At 36.1% G+C, this 17,822-nt stretch overlaps 1 protein-coding gene across 2 annotated transcripts in view; it reads left to right on the top strand.

The window, feature by feature from the left end:
* Positions 1 to 17,822, top strand: part of ptprn2 (protein tyrosine phosphatase receptor type N2) — a 317,622-nt gene that overhangs the window by 118,246 nt on the left and 181,554 nt on the right. For both annotated transcript variants that reach the window (XM_015354876.2, XM_015354875.2), the window contains exons 10-11: positions 119 to 205; positions 9,041 to 9,120. In XM_015354876.2, the coding sequence (XP_015210362.2) occupies positions 119 to 205; positions 9,041 to 9,120 (167 nt within the window). The remainder of the gene's footprint in view (positions 1 to 118; positions 206 to 9,040; positions 9,121 to 17,822) is intronic.

Genomic DNA, 17,822 nt, shown 5'->3' with positions numbered 1-17,822 from the left:
AATGTCTCTCTGCTTACAGACTCTAACAGGCCAAGGTGACAACTCTTTTGGGACCTCTGGCCTGGCAAGTATTGATGAATTCCATTTTTAAAGCTATCGCTTTGCCTCTTTTCAACAGGGCTCTGACCACAGACCAGGGGCTGCACTTAATGGAGGTTTTGGCACGGCAGGTCAAGTTGCAGATGGCGGATTTTGATGACGTCGAGTAAGTATTCTGGCGTTACGTGGTTCTCTGCAAGTCACTGTACAAAGCGTCGCGTTCCTTTGCGTAAAAATGACAGAATCAACCTGGAGCACACTCTTTCACCTCCAAAATGATTTATTAACGCTGCTCAACATTTCAGCAAACACAATATTTCCTCAACACAAACATCTTTGGGTAGGCAGAAATCCTACACTATACAGTATAAGCAAAAGTTTTAATTGTTGGCATTCAACGTGAGAGGAGGTCTCGTTTTTTAAAAGGAGGTAGTTCTTGTTTTAAACGGATGTCCTTTTTTAAACTTCAATATTTTTAAGTTTAGCAAAGATTAGATATTCTTTTAGTATGGAGCTTTGATGAGACGTTTTGGGGACAAGTAATCAATGATGAAATATATTTAGGAATCTTTCAGACTACAGCAAGACACTATTATTTGAAGGTCTCAGAAATGTTTTTTTGTAAAATTTGAAATTGTGTGTATTCTTCGTAAACGCACCAAATGTAGAATATCCATTTTGTCTGTTTATCATGTTTATCATGCCTCAGCGTGCTTCTATGAACAGCAGCTGCACACGGGAAAGAATGATGAAGCCTCTGATAGACTCAGCTTCATGTTTCAACACATCACAGGCACCAAAGTCCAGTATTGGACGAAAGACGCATCCCTTACCAAAAGTATTACATTGCTTGGGACCAAGAGTCTTTCCTTTGGTGGCTCTTGGCCTATTATGCACACTTGTTTGGAAAAATCCCATCATCTTTAATGTAGCCCACAACATTTGATCTGGCATTAGGTTCCTTCGATCTTGAATCTTAGCATCATTTCTTTGTGATTAGATTTCCATTCTCTTACTTAAAATGCTTGTATTGTTTTGATAGGGGTAAACTCAATAAATGGAGGAGTCCAGGTGAGAACTACGTGTTGTTGCAAGGGCAAATGTTTCTCACCGACTAGTACCTGCGAGCATGTGATGTGTGACATGGAGAATTGAACTGCTGAAACAGAACTTCAGGTCTTGGAACTCATTCCACCCTCAAACAAGAGTAGTTTACCAACCCCAACTGATGATGAAAGATCCCAGAATATAAAGCTTATATAATCAAATCTGACAGCTCAGACAATATATACAGGATGAAACACTAGGCCAGCTCTTGCTCACAAATCAATAAAAGTAATTATTTAGCGCCATGTTTGGCAGTTTAGGGGTATTACATGCCATTATTCCTTATCCTCTGGCTGTTTACTGACCTCATCATTTCTTTCTTATAACCCTTTCCTAATCCAAGGAAATTTCAGACACATTTTCAGATGCTATCCTGTTCCCATATTTCAAACCAGACTAATGCTTAATACATATTTTGCATTCTTTAAACCGCTCTTTGTATTTCAAAGTGAGCATATTGGAGATAAATGTATTCTGCTTTGAATGCATGTTGTTGAAATACCTGTTCATTTCTCTTCCCTGCGATAACAAACACTTGGTCTGTTGAAAGGATTTTAGGGCAGTTTGGAGTATTTATTGTTCTGCACTCGTCATATGGGAGACACTGGAATGAGCCAGGCTGTTTATATAAAAGGTTCTGCTTCAGTGCATTTTTTTGGCAGTTTTGCAAATTGCCTTTGAGCTGAAAAATATAAAATATTTTCAGATATACAGTACATTCGCCAGAGTTTGAAAACACAAATGTTTATATCCTTATATCCTGTGAGATACAGTATATTGTAAGTCCTGCAAAGAATTACACATCCAAAGAATTACATTAATTCCTGTTTGGTCAGTAACACAAAACTGTACTATTTGGCTGTGTTATTCATACCGATTTAGGCATCTGTTTCTAGAAAGAAACATCTAAGGATTTCTTATTCAGGACTGAGACAAATGAATGAGTTTTACTGTTGCATAAGCACTAAATTACCTCATTAGTCACAGAGCTCACTGGACATAGGTGAAGAGGTGATTTAACATGTTGGATGTCATGCGTGGTGAAAAGAAAGATAAACACAGAAAGGAAGCATTAAGTTCCTCTTCTCAAGAGAAGTATGTCTTCATTCCAGGTTATCCCTGGTGGTCTTTCTAGCTGTAGAGCATACTCCTTCTTAGCTGTGAATCAAGGTTTTGTGTAGACCCAGTTTTTCCCAACATTACTACAATGGTTACGTATGAGAAGTTCACCTATAATTTCATAAAATGTATGAAAATGATACAAACTGTGATATTTTCATGGCTGAGAAAAGCCTTGAGAATTTAACCTCTGAACATTCACTGAAATTATTTCAAAATATTTGTTTCAAGCATACAGTATCTGTCATGTGTTGAAATATTTGAGCATACAGTAAATGTGTGCCAGTGTAACTTTGTCATGCTTTCTGTGCTCTACAGAATTAAGCAAAATTAAAAAAATGTGTGTGAATCATTTTGGAATTTCACAAAATGTCACACCATCGGAAGGGCTTGAATACTTTCTGTATTTTTTAAAGAGTTTAAACATTTTTTGAAATTATGTACAGTAGTTGCTTATTTTTGTTTTTCTTTCCCTTGGATATAGAATATGTATAGGATAGGATATGCAGTGTACAGTATGTGAGTGGAACTCTGTGGGCTACCATTTATTTGTGGTTTTTATTTCACTTTTTTTAACTGTTCATTGCCAGGATTCTGACGCTCATCCGTTTTGTGTGTTCTCACAATTCAGTGTCTTTACTTGACAGTGTCTTTTTTAAAGACATTCACACTTTTTGTATATTGTGAGGATTATGTTTTGTCTTACAGAAAAATATTTTTACTGTATGCTGGAAATAAATAGTGAGAAGTAATTATATATACTGTATATGCATACCTATTAAGTATCACTATTATTGAAAATAGCACTACTGAGTAGCTGTAAAACAAGCTTTCTGTAATTGGCATCAAGTTAAGGAATAGTAAAACCTTAGATGTAAAAACAATGAAGTATGCTAATCGATGTTAAATATCAGTGATACTCTATAATTGCAAAATTACTACTTACTGTAAGCTCACGTGTGATGTCTGCACCAAACAGAATTTCAGTTGGGACCCATCGTCATAATTTTCTCATGTAAAAAGCATCTCTTTTAATTACTCTGTACATCTTAACATTTCATATACATTTTAAGTTGTCAGTAATTTCTCTGTGCTGTGATGTACAGTAGGTTTATCACTTCTGCAAAGTGCAAAATGTAAAGGTATCATTATGTTTTGTCAGTATATTTATAAATGCACTATTTCTTATGGTAATTTTTTGCTTTTATTTCTTATGATTGGATAAATCCGAGGTTTAATTTCTGGATTTAAGCTATTTCAAGTTGGCAAAATTAAACCTTTCTTACCATCTGTTTTTTTAAGATGTGAACTATAAAATGTTAGGAGTTTGGCATAAAAATACAAGAATCATTTTCAAAGTTTATTACATAATACCCTGGTAGTGTTTTGTTTGGCATGTTTTGTTTATTTTTATAAAGATCTAATATGGGTTATGAAACAGTACATTTTCAGCATAAAAAATGTGACTGTTTTGCTAATCAGACACGTTATAGGATTATTGTTAAAATATTAATAATGAATTGAATAATCTTCAAGCTCAGTCTATAATGAATTTTATTTCTCAGAATGTTGCCTGCTTGCAGAAATAATGACTACAGATATTCAGTATAATCAGTAAAGTATAATTCAGTATAATCTCTCCTCAAATTGAAGAAGTACAATACCAAACATTTTGTAAGTTATAATAATAAATAATTTGTAAGTTATTGTAAGCAGTGTTGTTAAGTAGCAGCATCAAGCTTACAGTACAGTATGTACCGAACTGTATGGGATCTTTTTCTCTCTTAAACATATTTTTCAAACATGCTGAAAAGAAAAGAGAGGGAAGCACAACGTTTCAGCTGTGGAGCCTTCTTTGGGTGTGAGAACTCTCGACTTCGCACCACCTAAATGCCCATTCTGCCTCCCCTGCTCCCACCTCCTGCCTTTTGTCCTCCTATGCTATATCAGCTGCTGACTTCTCTTTCTCACACCCAAAGAAGACTCCACAGCCGAAACGTTGTGCTTCCTTTCTTCTGTTTTCAGCATGGAATAAACCTTTACTTGTTCCCTTGCAGCCTACGGATGCTGATGCAGCTACCTACAGTACTTGAACTTTTTCAAACATTATGGCTTTTGCAGCACATTATTGTTTTCTCATGTATGGATTTTATTTTTCATGCGTATGTGTAATTTTTTTGCGATTCTAGAAAACACATAACTTTGCATGCAAACAAATTATTGACAAGTAGCCCCATGGAGTAGTAGCAGGAATTCTTTATTAATGACATTGAACTCTCCCTGAACTCCCTTCCACCCCCCCCCCACCCCCGAAAATGTTAGATTTACCCTGTGGGTTTCTGGGCTGATTTCAGAAGGCGTGGGAGTGCATTGAAAGTATTAAGTCATAATGATATGGAGATTTAAAGGCATTCTTCACAAAGTGAAAGTTTCATCTCTGTAATTATTTTGTAACATGCAGTGCAGTGGCAGCTATCATGAACACACAAAAGAAGACTTTATTATATGCAGGGCACACACATTTATGCTGTATACAGTATTAGCAAAGATGTTTGCTGCTTAGTTTGTCAAAGGCTTCTTGACAGGCAGTGAGTGCTGTACTGCAGTACTGTACTGTACAGTTTCTTTGAGCTGGTGTGTCTCTTCATGGTTCAGAGTTCAGACGTGGTTGAGAGTTTCAGGCAGTGAAGATTACAATCAGCCATTGAAGATTAAATGTTTATTGTCTTTCAACCAAAGTCGATGTGCTCTGTTTGCCTTTAAGCTTTTACTGCTCGATCCCTGTGTTTCTCAGGCCTCCATTAGTCCTGCATTATCAGTATTTGCCTAATGTCTTCTTTTTCCATTTTCTAAGTCTCAAATACTACAAAATCATTTCCCTCTGTTAAAATGCAGAAACATGGCATTTTTTTTTATTTTCCACTAATTTTCTTCTAACTCAAAGGTTAACATAATACTGAATGGTAAAAGTATTTAAGTATTAAAAAGAAATGTTTTTTTGTTGTTCTTCAGCCATGGTACAGCAGGGGTGGCATCATGAAGAAACATGAACACCTACCCCTGTCATGTGCCTTGACTTGGGCCAAAGCAGAAGCAGCGATGAGAAGGAAAGAATTTCCTTCCTGTGCTGTGCCTGTTCCATGACTGTGGTTTATTCAAAACCATGGAGCTTGATTTTTCATAGGAAGTATGAGCTCCTTTCTTGAACCAAACGTTTAATGGTGACATTTATAACATGATGCGTTAAAGGTGAATACAACAGAGTCTTAGAATTCATTTTAATGTACCTAATTGTCTATACAGTACCTTTAAAAAAGGATTGCGGCAACCTGATGCATGAACGCTTTCAATTTAAAAGTACTGATGTCTTAAATGATAATCACTAGCTTTTTCCCCCATGTCAGTACGTCCTGGATGTGAAATAAGCCGTGCAGTTTGTTTTACATAACTTTGCATTGCATGTTGTTTTATGCTGTAATAAGACAATGGGTTACCAACAAGTGCAGGATAATTTGGACAAGCTAGCTCTTTTGGTACTAGAAACTAAGGCATAAGGTTTAAAGACATTCTTTTAAGGTCTAAAATCTATCCAAATATTTGTTTCCCACCTTATATTTAAAATTTGTTTTTGCTTTCTGCGTATGATATTTGTGCGCAGTATTAAGTGCTATCAGCTGGGTGTTTGCCCAGTCTTGTTGTGTGTTTTAAAGCTGCTGCTTTGATATTAATCATTCGCTTTTTATGACATTTGCCAGTGCTACCAGATTACTCATTATACAGTACCAGAATCTAAATATACTGTCAATTATGATCATCAGTGGTCCTAATCCAGATCCCGTGGCGCTCCAACAATAGTTTAGCACCATAATATCGGAATGGTTCTTGTAAGTCTTCTCCCGCATGACATGAAGTGTTGGATTTTGTATGTCTCCTTAATATTTTCATTAAGCGATTTACCTCGGACTCTTCTTATTCATCTAATTTCCTGTTGAGAAGCCGCTCTTTATCTCTCAGTCTATTTTGCTTATGTCTATGATGTCTGTGATGTTCATGGAACTGAGAGTATAAAAATCTGGAACTTTTATGGAGTGTAGGGTTAAGAACAGTACTGATTGCTCCTCTCAAATGTCGAATTAAAGAAAAATAAAATCCATGCAGCACAGTTCAATGCTCAGCCAGTATTCCTGCAAATACTGTAATAATGCATTACTTGCAAGGCTTACCTCTATGCAGGTATGTAAGTATGCAACTGTAGGAAAAGGGAGATGTTTGTATAAACCAAGTTTAAAGACATATTGTAGGTTTTTGAAGTTTAATGTGTTTGACGCTTAACCCCATCAAGTTTTGCTTATTACTGTAAGTGCATTTTGGCATCATTGATGACCACCAGGTGGAGCAATAAACTCAGACAGTGGCCTCTTATGACGCTGAGGGTGAGGATGAAAAAAGCATATAGAACGGAGGCAAAACAATTTTTATTTGCTTGTTAGAAAAAAGTATGTTTTACTGTATCTGTTTTGTGACAAGGAAAAACGAAGACATTTAACAAGCAACGACCCAAGATGTTGAAATGGTATACTACAGTATGTGATTCATATTTTGATAGAATGGCTGTAGAGCGTTTAAAACATACAAAGATTCAAGAACGCAAGAACGATTTGAGAAATAAGTATTGAATGGTATATGCTAGGGCATTAGGTACTCACAGTGACTGATTTTCTTCAAATACTAATATAGTAGTTTGGCAGGTTGATGTATCCCTCAACTGAAGCAGTGAAGCCATAAATCCACTTCTGAAAGGGAAAAGAAGACAAATCACCTGGATGAAAGAGTGGGGCTCAAATCACTGCAGGGTTTCTCCACATTTTCAGAAACAGAAAGGACAAACCTTTCTCCTGGGTTATGTACTTCCTCCGACAAAAGCTACTGACTTACACAGCACTCCTCACTCTATTGTTCAACCTATTGTACCATGCCAGTAAAAATATTTCTAAAAATAACTAGTTTAAAACGAACAAAACAGGACTGTCACATTGTGGGCCTGGGCGATAAGAGCTAGTTATTCTTTTTAAATCCAAGACGTTCTTCACAATTTGGGGGTTTGAGGTGGTTCTGAGGACTCACTGGGGGGAAAAGATCTTAAGAGAAATAAAGCTTGGATGAGATCAAAACTTTACATCTGGGTGCATTGGAATTTGAACACCAGAGTGTTCTGAATCAGTGAAGGCCTCTGCTCAGGGACAGGTTTGGACCATTTACTTTGTTGCTTATGTGGACTTTGGTTATGCCATTGCTATGACGGACTATGGCCAGGACTTCCAATGTGGCGATGCATAGTTGGACACATGCCAATGGTGCTGGTGTGAAGTGTCTTCTGCTTGCTGAGCAACAGCGACATGTGCTGGAGAGTTTGCAGAGGATTATCGTTGAGAGCTGAGGTCAGACAAGCACAGCACTTCCATGGAATCAGCAGACGACTCTCTACAAAGAGCTCTTAGTTGAGAGTTGTGAGCATTGAGTTGCATTGTCACTGGCCTTGGCACAGGTTCGATTTTAAATCATCATCCTGACCCTGGACAAAAGGAGACAAAATAATTGATCCCTTTAGACAAAGCAATGGATTTTAACCTGAAATACAGTAAATTCTTAGTGGCAGATGAAAAGTTGACATGTGGGTTGTCATGTGATGTTACTCTATTATCTGTAAACATTTGTGGGAGAAAAATAAAAATACATTTTTTGTAATTATTTTTTATATTTTGTAATAAGCTTCTTAACTGTCATCCTCAAGGGCCACAGTCCGGCAAAATCCAGTTACAGTATAGGTCCCTTTAATGAGTTTTTTCTTTCTAGTTTTAATAAGCTTTTGTTGGTGGTAGTACAGAAATAAGGTTACCCACCTTGATGTTAAGTAGGTAATTGGTCCTTTATTTACTGTACATACTGTATAACATTTTTACAGCTATCTAACCTTTGCCAGACCATCCACTTTTAGAAATTGATTTCTCTTAGTGCTGGAGTCTCATCATAATTTTAAATTTTGTTCTACAAAATACAGAAAGTATGAAACAAATCTTCTTCTAATCAATTTTCAGAAATACTTCAATCCCTTAAACTATTGAGAGACAACAGTGCATTAGGTGGAACTTAGGGTGACTTAACAACAGTTGGCAACAGTTCTATAGATAGATATTAATCGTGGGATGTATGAACATCACATTGCTATGACTCGCTTCAGTTAGAAACAGAATGTCTAAAGAGCCTTCATTCTGCTCCCTGTTATTTTGTGAAGTTTAGCATTCACAGACACCTCTCTCAGACAATTTCTCTCTTATTAGAGCTCATCTCTGTGTTATATCTGTGCCTTGAGTGGTGAAATTGGCTTAAGGTCATTATGAAAAATATCATTTGTCTAAAAACAAAATAGTGATATGAATTATGGAATATATGCAAATTAAATCATGACCCTTTTCAATGTTTGAAGCACAAAATGTAAAGAGATTTTTAATTCTGCTTCACATTACATAGAATAATAGATTTACCATCCTGTAAAGAACGAGAGGTTGTTGTATATACTGTACCTTTCCTGGCAGCAAACCTTTTGCAGCATATGGGCTGTCAGAGGTTAAAAGCAGGTAAGGTTTTGAGGTACAGTATATTGCAAGTCTTTTATCTTTTCCATTTTGAAAAACAGACCACTACCATGAAAGACGTATCTTCAATTCAAACACAGCCTGTTCAGTCTCTTTCGTTTTTTCCCCCAATGATCTTGCAGTGTGCTGGGCCCAGCTGTGACTTTCAAAGTGCGCTCTAACCCACAGAACATTTCGACGGCAGATGTGGCCAACATTGCAGGTAGGATTATTCTTCCAGTCTCACCTTTTCCCAACCCTTTTGAAGATATTTTAATGGCGCACATGGTTTGCAGAAAGACTATTTAATACCAGAGAGGAATGGAGGGAATCCTCTGGCGACATGTGTAAAAACTGAAACAAGATGAATTAAATACAGGATGTATTCACATTTTATCAAATGTAATATTTCTTTGGCTTTAAAAAAAAACCAACTAAAACCTTCTACATGGTGCTGTATGTTGTGTTTTTTTTATTTATGGTCTTATCTGGCAAAGAACACGAGAAGAAAAAGAGCATTATAGAAAGGCAGAAAACCTCTTGAAAGGTTTAGGAAAGAAAAAGACGAGAGAAAGGAGGGTTTAAGTTATTGCTTACAGTTGTTTCTTGCTTTATTTACACCAAAGCCTACCCACTGGGAATTCAGCAGCAGTAAGGGCAGATAGGGGGGCACATTGTTGTAGTCAGCGATTTTTTTTCCTAAAGTGAAAGCTGTAATCTTGCGTTAACTCTTTTCTCATTCAGGGTAAGGTTAGGTTTTTCCGAATCCTGTTTACTTTCCAATTCTGCCTACCATGTTAACTGAAAACCCTGTCCTATTCTCTATTATGTGCACTTTAGTATACACTAACCTCCCCAAAAATAATGGAAGGTACTGTAGGTGGTGCTTAGATGCTCCATGTGAAAGGACTATCATAGTGGTCTTCGTTTGGAGAGGAAAAAACATTTTAACCACCACTGATACAATCCAACATAGCAATTTAGCTACCCCCTACAATGCATGAAAATGATAAAATAGGCATTTTCAATTCCTTTCAGAAAAGTGAAACATTTTCAGAACAAAACCATTCATCTTGCCAACTTGGGTATTTTATTTTCTCAATATCTGTATGTAAATTGCCATATTTATTATCTCTCAGGACAAATTGATAGAATACAGAGCCACAGACATTCTTGAATCTTCCCTCCTTAGGTTGATTGTTCAGACAGTCCTTGATCATGTCTTATTATGAATTATTTTCCCTAGATTGTACATTATTATATAATCTAGAAGATTATATTTTCATTAGGTTTGAAAGGTAAGATGTGCACATGCTTCATGTGTAAGTAATTTTGATATAAAGGCTTACATACTGGTTTGATCAAACATCTAAGGAGCAAGGGTCCCAAGACATGTACAGTAGAAAAAAACTGATCTGTTGTGAATTCTGGTTTCCAGCCAACCTCTGCACTAGATGGCCTGAAACAGTAAGACTGCTTTGGAAATGTCTGATGATAGAACAGTTCTCAGTACAGAAAAAAGTGCAGCTCATCTCCAGGCATTGTCTGACCCCAGATCAGCAGAAGAGTCAGATACCCTAAAGAATGCCCCCTGCCACATCGTGATACCCAAACCAGCATTTCATCACATAAAATCAAATGTCAACACAAGACAGCAACAAAAATATTATTTAAACAATAAATTATTTTGTAATTAGCATTTTTGTTTTATGGGTTTATACTTGAATATTATTACCAGTTTATTTTTTTTTATCCTTTATGTTGGTATCTATAAAATTTCTTAGTTCTAGAGCATGAAAGGATGTGAGGATCATGTACCGAGTTTTATATTAATTTTTATTCGTTTCTGGTATTTTTTGTTTAGAAAGTGGAGAGGGGGAGCAGATGTAGTGATTCGGACACTGTAATCTTTAAAAAGAATTTCATTGATTTATTCATTCTTTATAACAAAGTTGCTGAAAATAAATGTACTTTTCTACAGAAATGCAAATTGTGATACTCTTTGCAAGCCACTGTCAAGTAAATTAAAATCTTTTGGTTCCTTGCATACTGTATACTGTATCTCTATTATTTATGAAAGCTTTTGCATTTTTGCATTTTGAACACCAATATTGGGTATATACCTGGCAAAAATGAGCCCAAATGGAAACATTTCAGTTTTATCAATGGTTAGTACCCTTGCTTTAAGCCTGAAAATAGTGTTTGTTGCTTTTAAAGTGATAAAGGTAAGGTAAATTTAGATGAATTAATGGAACTTAAAGTGCTTGAACACCCACATCCCGATAACCAGGAGGAATTTGTTCATTTCCTGCCAGTAAACTACAATAAACAAACATTCTGTGTGCAGTTCACTGCATCTATGACCTGTATTGCTACTGTATGTTTACTTGCAGAGGTATTGTAAGTGGCAAAAGACATTGTCCTCTATGGCATAATAATGCCATGTCCCTATTCTAGTGATTATTAAAGCTCAGGCTGCATACTGTCGGTTTGAAACTGGTATCACAATGTTTACTTTATTGCTGAAAAAGGGTTTACTGAAAACAATTACTCTAAGAACTTGTTTATTTTATGAGAAATGTATTTTGCACTGCTGTAAATACTGTAAATAAAGACAAACTGAATAATATATCCTGGAATGTCTCAGACAAAAAAAATACAAGAATTCAGGGATTCATCACTAGCTTATCCCTAAGGATGCCAGAAAAAAATATATATTTAATTGTCCCCCATTTGGCTGTTAAAAGCTGTGTAGTGGTTTTTCATGAAAAAGCATGCAGTGCATTTGCTTGTCTGTTTATTAGCTCGTAAGAGTTTATATATTAAAAATAAATGTACAAAAGTGTCATGTTTATCTCACCTTTACTAGCAATTATATTAAAAACCAAAGGATATCTAAATAGAATTTCTTACCTTTCCCAAAAAGCTGAGAAAGATAGGCATTCACTTGTCTGAGCTATTTTTAAATCTGCAGCAGCTCATACCATGAATAAGAAAAATAACTGGGAGGTCCACATTTGTGGAGGCTTGATAACAATTACCTTTGATAGCTGTTCAGCCAGAAAACCTGGTAACAAAAGCCTGTTCTGAAGAGAATTCTTTAGGGGTGAGAAAAAAGGAAATAAATTAATTGCTCCATAACAAAATATTGGAATGTTTATTGAAATCATTTTCTATGCACTGGGATTGTAATGAGCGAAGGTGTTGATGAAATGTGAGATAAAACTGCCAATTTAATGCTAAACTATGTAATTAAGCAGCTCTGTGCTGTGTATACTGTACATGTGAAAGTTTAGGATTTCTTTCCTTTATTGAAAGCATGCACTTTCGAATAACATACTGTATGGGGGATTCAAAGGCAGGTCTAGCTGGTGAAAGGCTCTATAAAAACATATTTCAAGTTTGATTTTTCCTTAAAAGTTGTATATATTGTGATTATTAGGAGGAGTAGTAGTCATTTTAAACTGTGTCACTTGAGACAGATTTTTTAAATAAGTTGACCTTTTTTCCCTTCATGAAGCTGAGCTATTACAAAACATTTCCATTTCATTGTCACAGTGCCTTCCCATTTTTGCTATTTTAATGTAAACATAACATCCTTTTAAAATATACATCTGGATAATAAATTAAAATTAAATTAAATGTAAATGGGCTAAATCGTGAAGACACTCTGCTTAACTTTTCGAGAGACCTTTTATGTACTGTACTGTAAGGTGTACATTATATTATGTGTACTATTTGGTAAACATACTGTATGTTTTACTGTATTCGTCTGCAAAGTTAAAAACCTTGACAAAGCTTTCTTAATGTATGCTTCCGAAAGCTTAAATCAAGTAAATCAGATTGGTTTGTTTACAGCAAGATGGAATCTATATTGATCTACAGTATATACGTAGCTGAAAAGCAGTGAGTATATTGTACAACCATGCCCAGTTTCATAGATATATTGCAGTACTGTATGTGTCAAAAGCTTTTAGAGGTTTAAGGTTTAAGTACTTGGGTGTTCTGAAACTTTTTATCATAAAATATTTTTTAAGCACAAGACACAATTTTAATTATTCTTGTAATTAAACTTTAATCACCTGGCAGCAATTTCCTAACTTTCATAATTCTAGTTTGAACATGTTTTAGAGATTAATTTTACCCCAGTTTGAGTTTACTTTTCTTTGTGTCCAACAGTGTGTCAGAAAAACTAATAAAAATATGTCCTTCTGTAAAAGTAAATAATAATAATTAGCTTTGTTGAGCTTAGTTAACTCATAGGTAAAATGAGGAGGAATTTAAGGCTCAAAGTGCCAATTGTCCTCTTGTTTCTGAAATAGAATAATGTTGTTGTTTTGTTCAGTGAACATATGTCTCCGTGCAAAATCAACCTCAGTGCTCTGTGTCGTTTTCTAAACCTGGTTCTGCTGAGAGCATAATGGCAATTGTCAGCAATCAGTCATACTTTATCAAAGCAGCTCTGCACCCTTTGTATGAACTTGCAGTAATCTGTCATTTACTCATCAGCTGCAGTAAGGTAGAAAAACAAAGCCAAATAAATTATGCCTGCTGAAGAAGTTTTGATTTAAATGTGATGCAAACATGGTAATACAAATCAATGTTTGTCAACAAACAACATTTACAATGGGGCTATCTTTATTTACAGAGGCATCTCATTCAAAATTGTTCAGATATTTGTGGTTTATTGCGTACAGAGGTTTAACATGAAAATAATCATTTGGAGATTATTTCTCAGTAAGCTTGTTCCCTGGTTGTGCCTCGTTTCTATGACAGACATCTGGAACAAGAAGTCATGTCAGCTATGTAGCACTTTTACTCTTGTTTAATATTGTCAGGCATCAAACACTTTATTTCACTATAAACATAATTTAATAATCTGAAAGTATATGGAATATGAAAGAGTTGTGATAAAAATACATTGTTTTTTTTTGTCTTGTTGGTCATTTGTAAATTGTTTAATCTATATCACGGTTAAAAGAAAAGATAAAAAAGTTTTTAAACATTATGGCAAAGGTCCCTTATGTTTTAGAGTTATCAGCCTTGTTTTTTAATGTTATTGTCAGCACTAATATCCTGGACTGATTAGTATTCGTTAGGATTCACGCTGTGCTGAATTATCAGAGTACAAATACATAAAATATGAGTCTTCACTAAAAACAAATTCCTGTGCCACACAGGAGTCCAGCAACCAGAGCTCACGTTAGCTAAATGAAATCTATTAGCTTTTAGCCTTTTAGCCTCAAGTACTCACTTGCTGTAAATGATGTAGTCAGTGTGAATTTAGGGGCTGGTGCTGCTTGATCATAGAAAGCACATTAGTCAAAGGAATTACTCACACAGATTTATGCAATATTCAGTCTGTGGTCGTGTTCTTGGGGGCAGTCTTTGGCTGACACAAATAGCAAAAAATACAGATGACATCTGCTCTGCCCATCTGACACATTTAAGCAACCCAGGCAAGGTTTTGCCTTGTTTTGGTCAAATAAGATCACACCAATCTTGAATTTGCACCTATCATACAAAATTCCAGACATGTTTGCATTTTTTTTTCAAAATAAAAGAAACCTTCCTTTTTCCAAAAACAAAATCCAACTAAAATTAGATTCAAATATACGTGGCCTGTGTTATACGAGTAACTGTTCTTTTCTAACGGTGGTAAAACCGCAAGACGGGAATTGAAAAAAAAAAGATCCAAAAGGAGGAAAAACAACATTATGACAGTAACATACAGTAACAATAGAAAGTCTGTAGTAAGTTTTTTTTCTTGATGATTTACGTCAATGAAATACATGTTAGCATCTCCACAAATTTCTGCTTTATCTTTCAGGCTGTTGGCTGCACTTATCAAAGAGAGGGTTGGGCTTGTTGTTTTATGTGATTATTTTTTTTAATCCTTTAAACAGTGCTGGTGCTGAAAAGATTTTCTTTCTTCAATTTGAGAAGAGACTAATCAATTAATGAAGAACAGTACCTCGGGGACTAACAGATTTTGCCTCTGTGGTTGAAATATTGTAACTAACCATCAGAATGTTCCAAACATTAAATCACAGGGGGTCATGAGTTGTTTTGTCTTTCTATGATGTTTTCATAGCTTTTGACTTGTGGTTTAAAGTTTTTTGAGCTGCAGATGTCCTTTGGTGTACAGTACATAGTTTCACTTAATGTCACTGCCAGAAGCATGAACTCATCTGTGCCCTTAAGTGCTGGAAAATGCAAGAAATGCATTTTGGAAATACTGGATGTTCTTCATGTCAGTCATCACGTAATGTTTTTTTACTCAGTGTTTTTCCAAATGACAAATCACAAGTAAATTAAATTGGAGCTGTATTAAATGTTTACAACCGCGAACGTGCATGGTAAAGAAATTCGTGATGAATGTACCAAGTGAATGTTTAAACAGTTTCTGCAGACGACATCACTGTCATCAATGCGAAATTAAATACAATAAATGTGTTTCCCTTCCTCTTCATTTACACAATATAAACAGATTCGACCCTTTTGAAGAGGGATTTGCATTTACAGGTGCAATCAAAAATGATCTTTTGTGCAACATTGAATGACAAATTAGGAGAGGACGAAGAGTCCATTTAATTGAAAATGATGCTATACCTGGAATGAACCTGAAGTGGCAGTAAGTTCCTCTGAAACTGCTTGAACTTTGCAAATAACTTTTGTTTTTTAGGGTGAAATGCGAAATGCGGTTCCCTGTGGAAAAATATAAAGGGGTTGACATTTTAGTTCAGAAATAGACATGATAGGAAGGAGCAATCCTTGTGTGTCAGATTAAAAGCATTATGATATAAATGATACTCTTGCTTTTTTTTGTGGGGAAGCAAATATTGTAGCAGCTCGCCCCTGGCGATGCACGGGTTGCCTCCGCCTTGTTCTGTTGTCAAAGTCCTCTATCTGTCTACCGCCCCCCCCCCATCAACACTGCCTGTTTAAAGGGGGCAGCATGTAGGCAGTTTGGGAAATTTGTGGTCCTATTCTGTCTCCCCTGCACCCATGGATTGTAAGGCACCGTGGGGGCAGAGAGGTCTGTTGTCGGAGATGTCAAGACAGTGGGCGGCAGGCTGATAACCCCTATTGTCTCCCCTTTCACACGGGGGGCAAGTGGGGCCTAAAGGCCACTTCCAATGGTGTGCTCTGGCCGTGAGAACGGAGCTCAGGCATTGTGAGGAAGGTCAGGGGCAAAGCCGTGGGCTTCACAATTAGCACTTGGAGCAGAGGCGGTGACATCTTCTGTTGCAGCCCTGTAAAAAAAAGAAGATCCTTGTAGCTCGGAATTGTCTTTAAAAAACAAAATGCCGCAGGATTTACTGGGTAGCAAATGCTGGTTATTTCACACAATCAGTGCAGTTTGCCCATATTTCATCCCATCGGAGCTTAGTGAACAAATTATCTAAGGTCATGTCAATCTATAATCACTTTTTTTTCCCCAACTCCATGATTGGTATCATGGCATAGCGCGCTTACGGTTAATGTTTATTATAATAATGCATTCAGGATTTTATTTTAAATTGTGTTTTGTACTTCTGATAAGGTACAAATGTGAAACAGTTTGTGACATACAGCTTGAGATCATTATGTGGGTTTTTCAGAAAGCCCTTTGCAGGGTGCTAGGTCTGTAGCAAGTTTAAGCACTCATCTTTCTTGGCTTTCAAGGATTGCAGATGTTACTGGCTAATGCTCGTAGTTTTAGTTTTAGGCATTACTTCAGACTATACCAGGCTTTAAACATTTTTTTTTCTCACGACTTGCTCCCAGTTTTACCTAGAAATCACAAGTGAGACCAGTGTTGTTCAATTTTTTACAGTACTTTGGGGAACTATTTCTGAAGCTCTTTTCCAAAGCTTTATTGGCAAACGTCATTATACAGGTGATTATTCCTGTTTGGCAGTTGTTTTTTTGTTTTTGTGGGGATGGGGGGTAGGTGGTTATTCTTCCTCTGCAGATTCTTTACGCAGAAAATCAATTCGTTTTTTTCCCATGATAACAGCTGTTTGATCACTGAGTCTTGCTGAGAGATATGGTGGCCTTGATCTGTCTCTTGACATGGAAGTAATGCAGGCTCCAAGAGGTCATTCACAGTTCACAAGCTGCAAAGAGCTTTTTCTTCTTCCCAAATGTATTTTTAGCCAACAAAGCATGTTGAGGGTTAAAGAAATTGTGAACATGCAAATTTGTTAAGAATTAGAGATAAGCAGATTGAATATTTGTGACTGCCAGTAATGCATTTTTGTTCATTTGTAAATGCAATATATAAAGTGCATTAGCTCTGCTTGGTATGTTACACTGTCTTCAACTTGTGTCTTTAGTGCGCACTCCATGCAGACTGTACTATAAACTATGACAAATGAAATTACTTCATATTATTGGCTCATTTATGTGCCGTGCAAAGTTTTGATGAAAACTGGCTCCTGCGACTTCTAATTACAAAAACATTGGCTGCAAGAGTCTTTTCCAGCTGAGCAGATTAGCATAGATCTCATTCACTGACAGCTTTGACCTTCACTCCAGCAAACACTTGTCAAAATGCCAAATGTAATTACCTGGCTCTTTAGGAAGAAGTAATGGGGTTTATCTACCTGCCTCTTCTTTGTCACTGACGAGAGGGGCTATAGAAATTTGTACCGGCAGGCATCCTTGGACATGCTGGGTACTCCTTTGATGCCAACAGGTATAGCTTTAAGTGGTATTTTGGGAACTGATGCAATTTAATAGGCTTCTTCAATGGTATAAATAAATCTGAAGAATGTTCATAAACTTCTTTATATAACATATTTATATAACATGTGTGACACCCAGCACCCCTGTAATAGTTATGGGGTCTCTATTACATTATTCTTGTACCTTTTATTATTTTGCTGTGTTAATCATGAATCATATTGTTTGCTTTATGCTGTAGTAAAAGCGAAAATG

This window comes from Lepisosteus oculatus, chromosome 6 (assembly GCF_040954835.1).
Source record: "Lepisosteus oculatus isolate fLepOcu1 chromosome 6, fLepOcu1.hap2, whole genome shotgun sequence".
Taxonomy (NCBI): domain Eukaryota; kingdom Metazoa; phylum Chordata; class Actinopteri; order Semionotiformes; family Lepisosteidae; genus Lepisosteus; species Lepisosteus oculatus.
The sequence above is the reverse complement of the archived record's forward strand: the minus strand, read 5'-3'. Positions and strand labels throughout refer to the sequence as shown.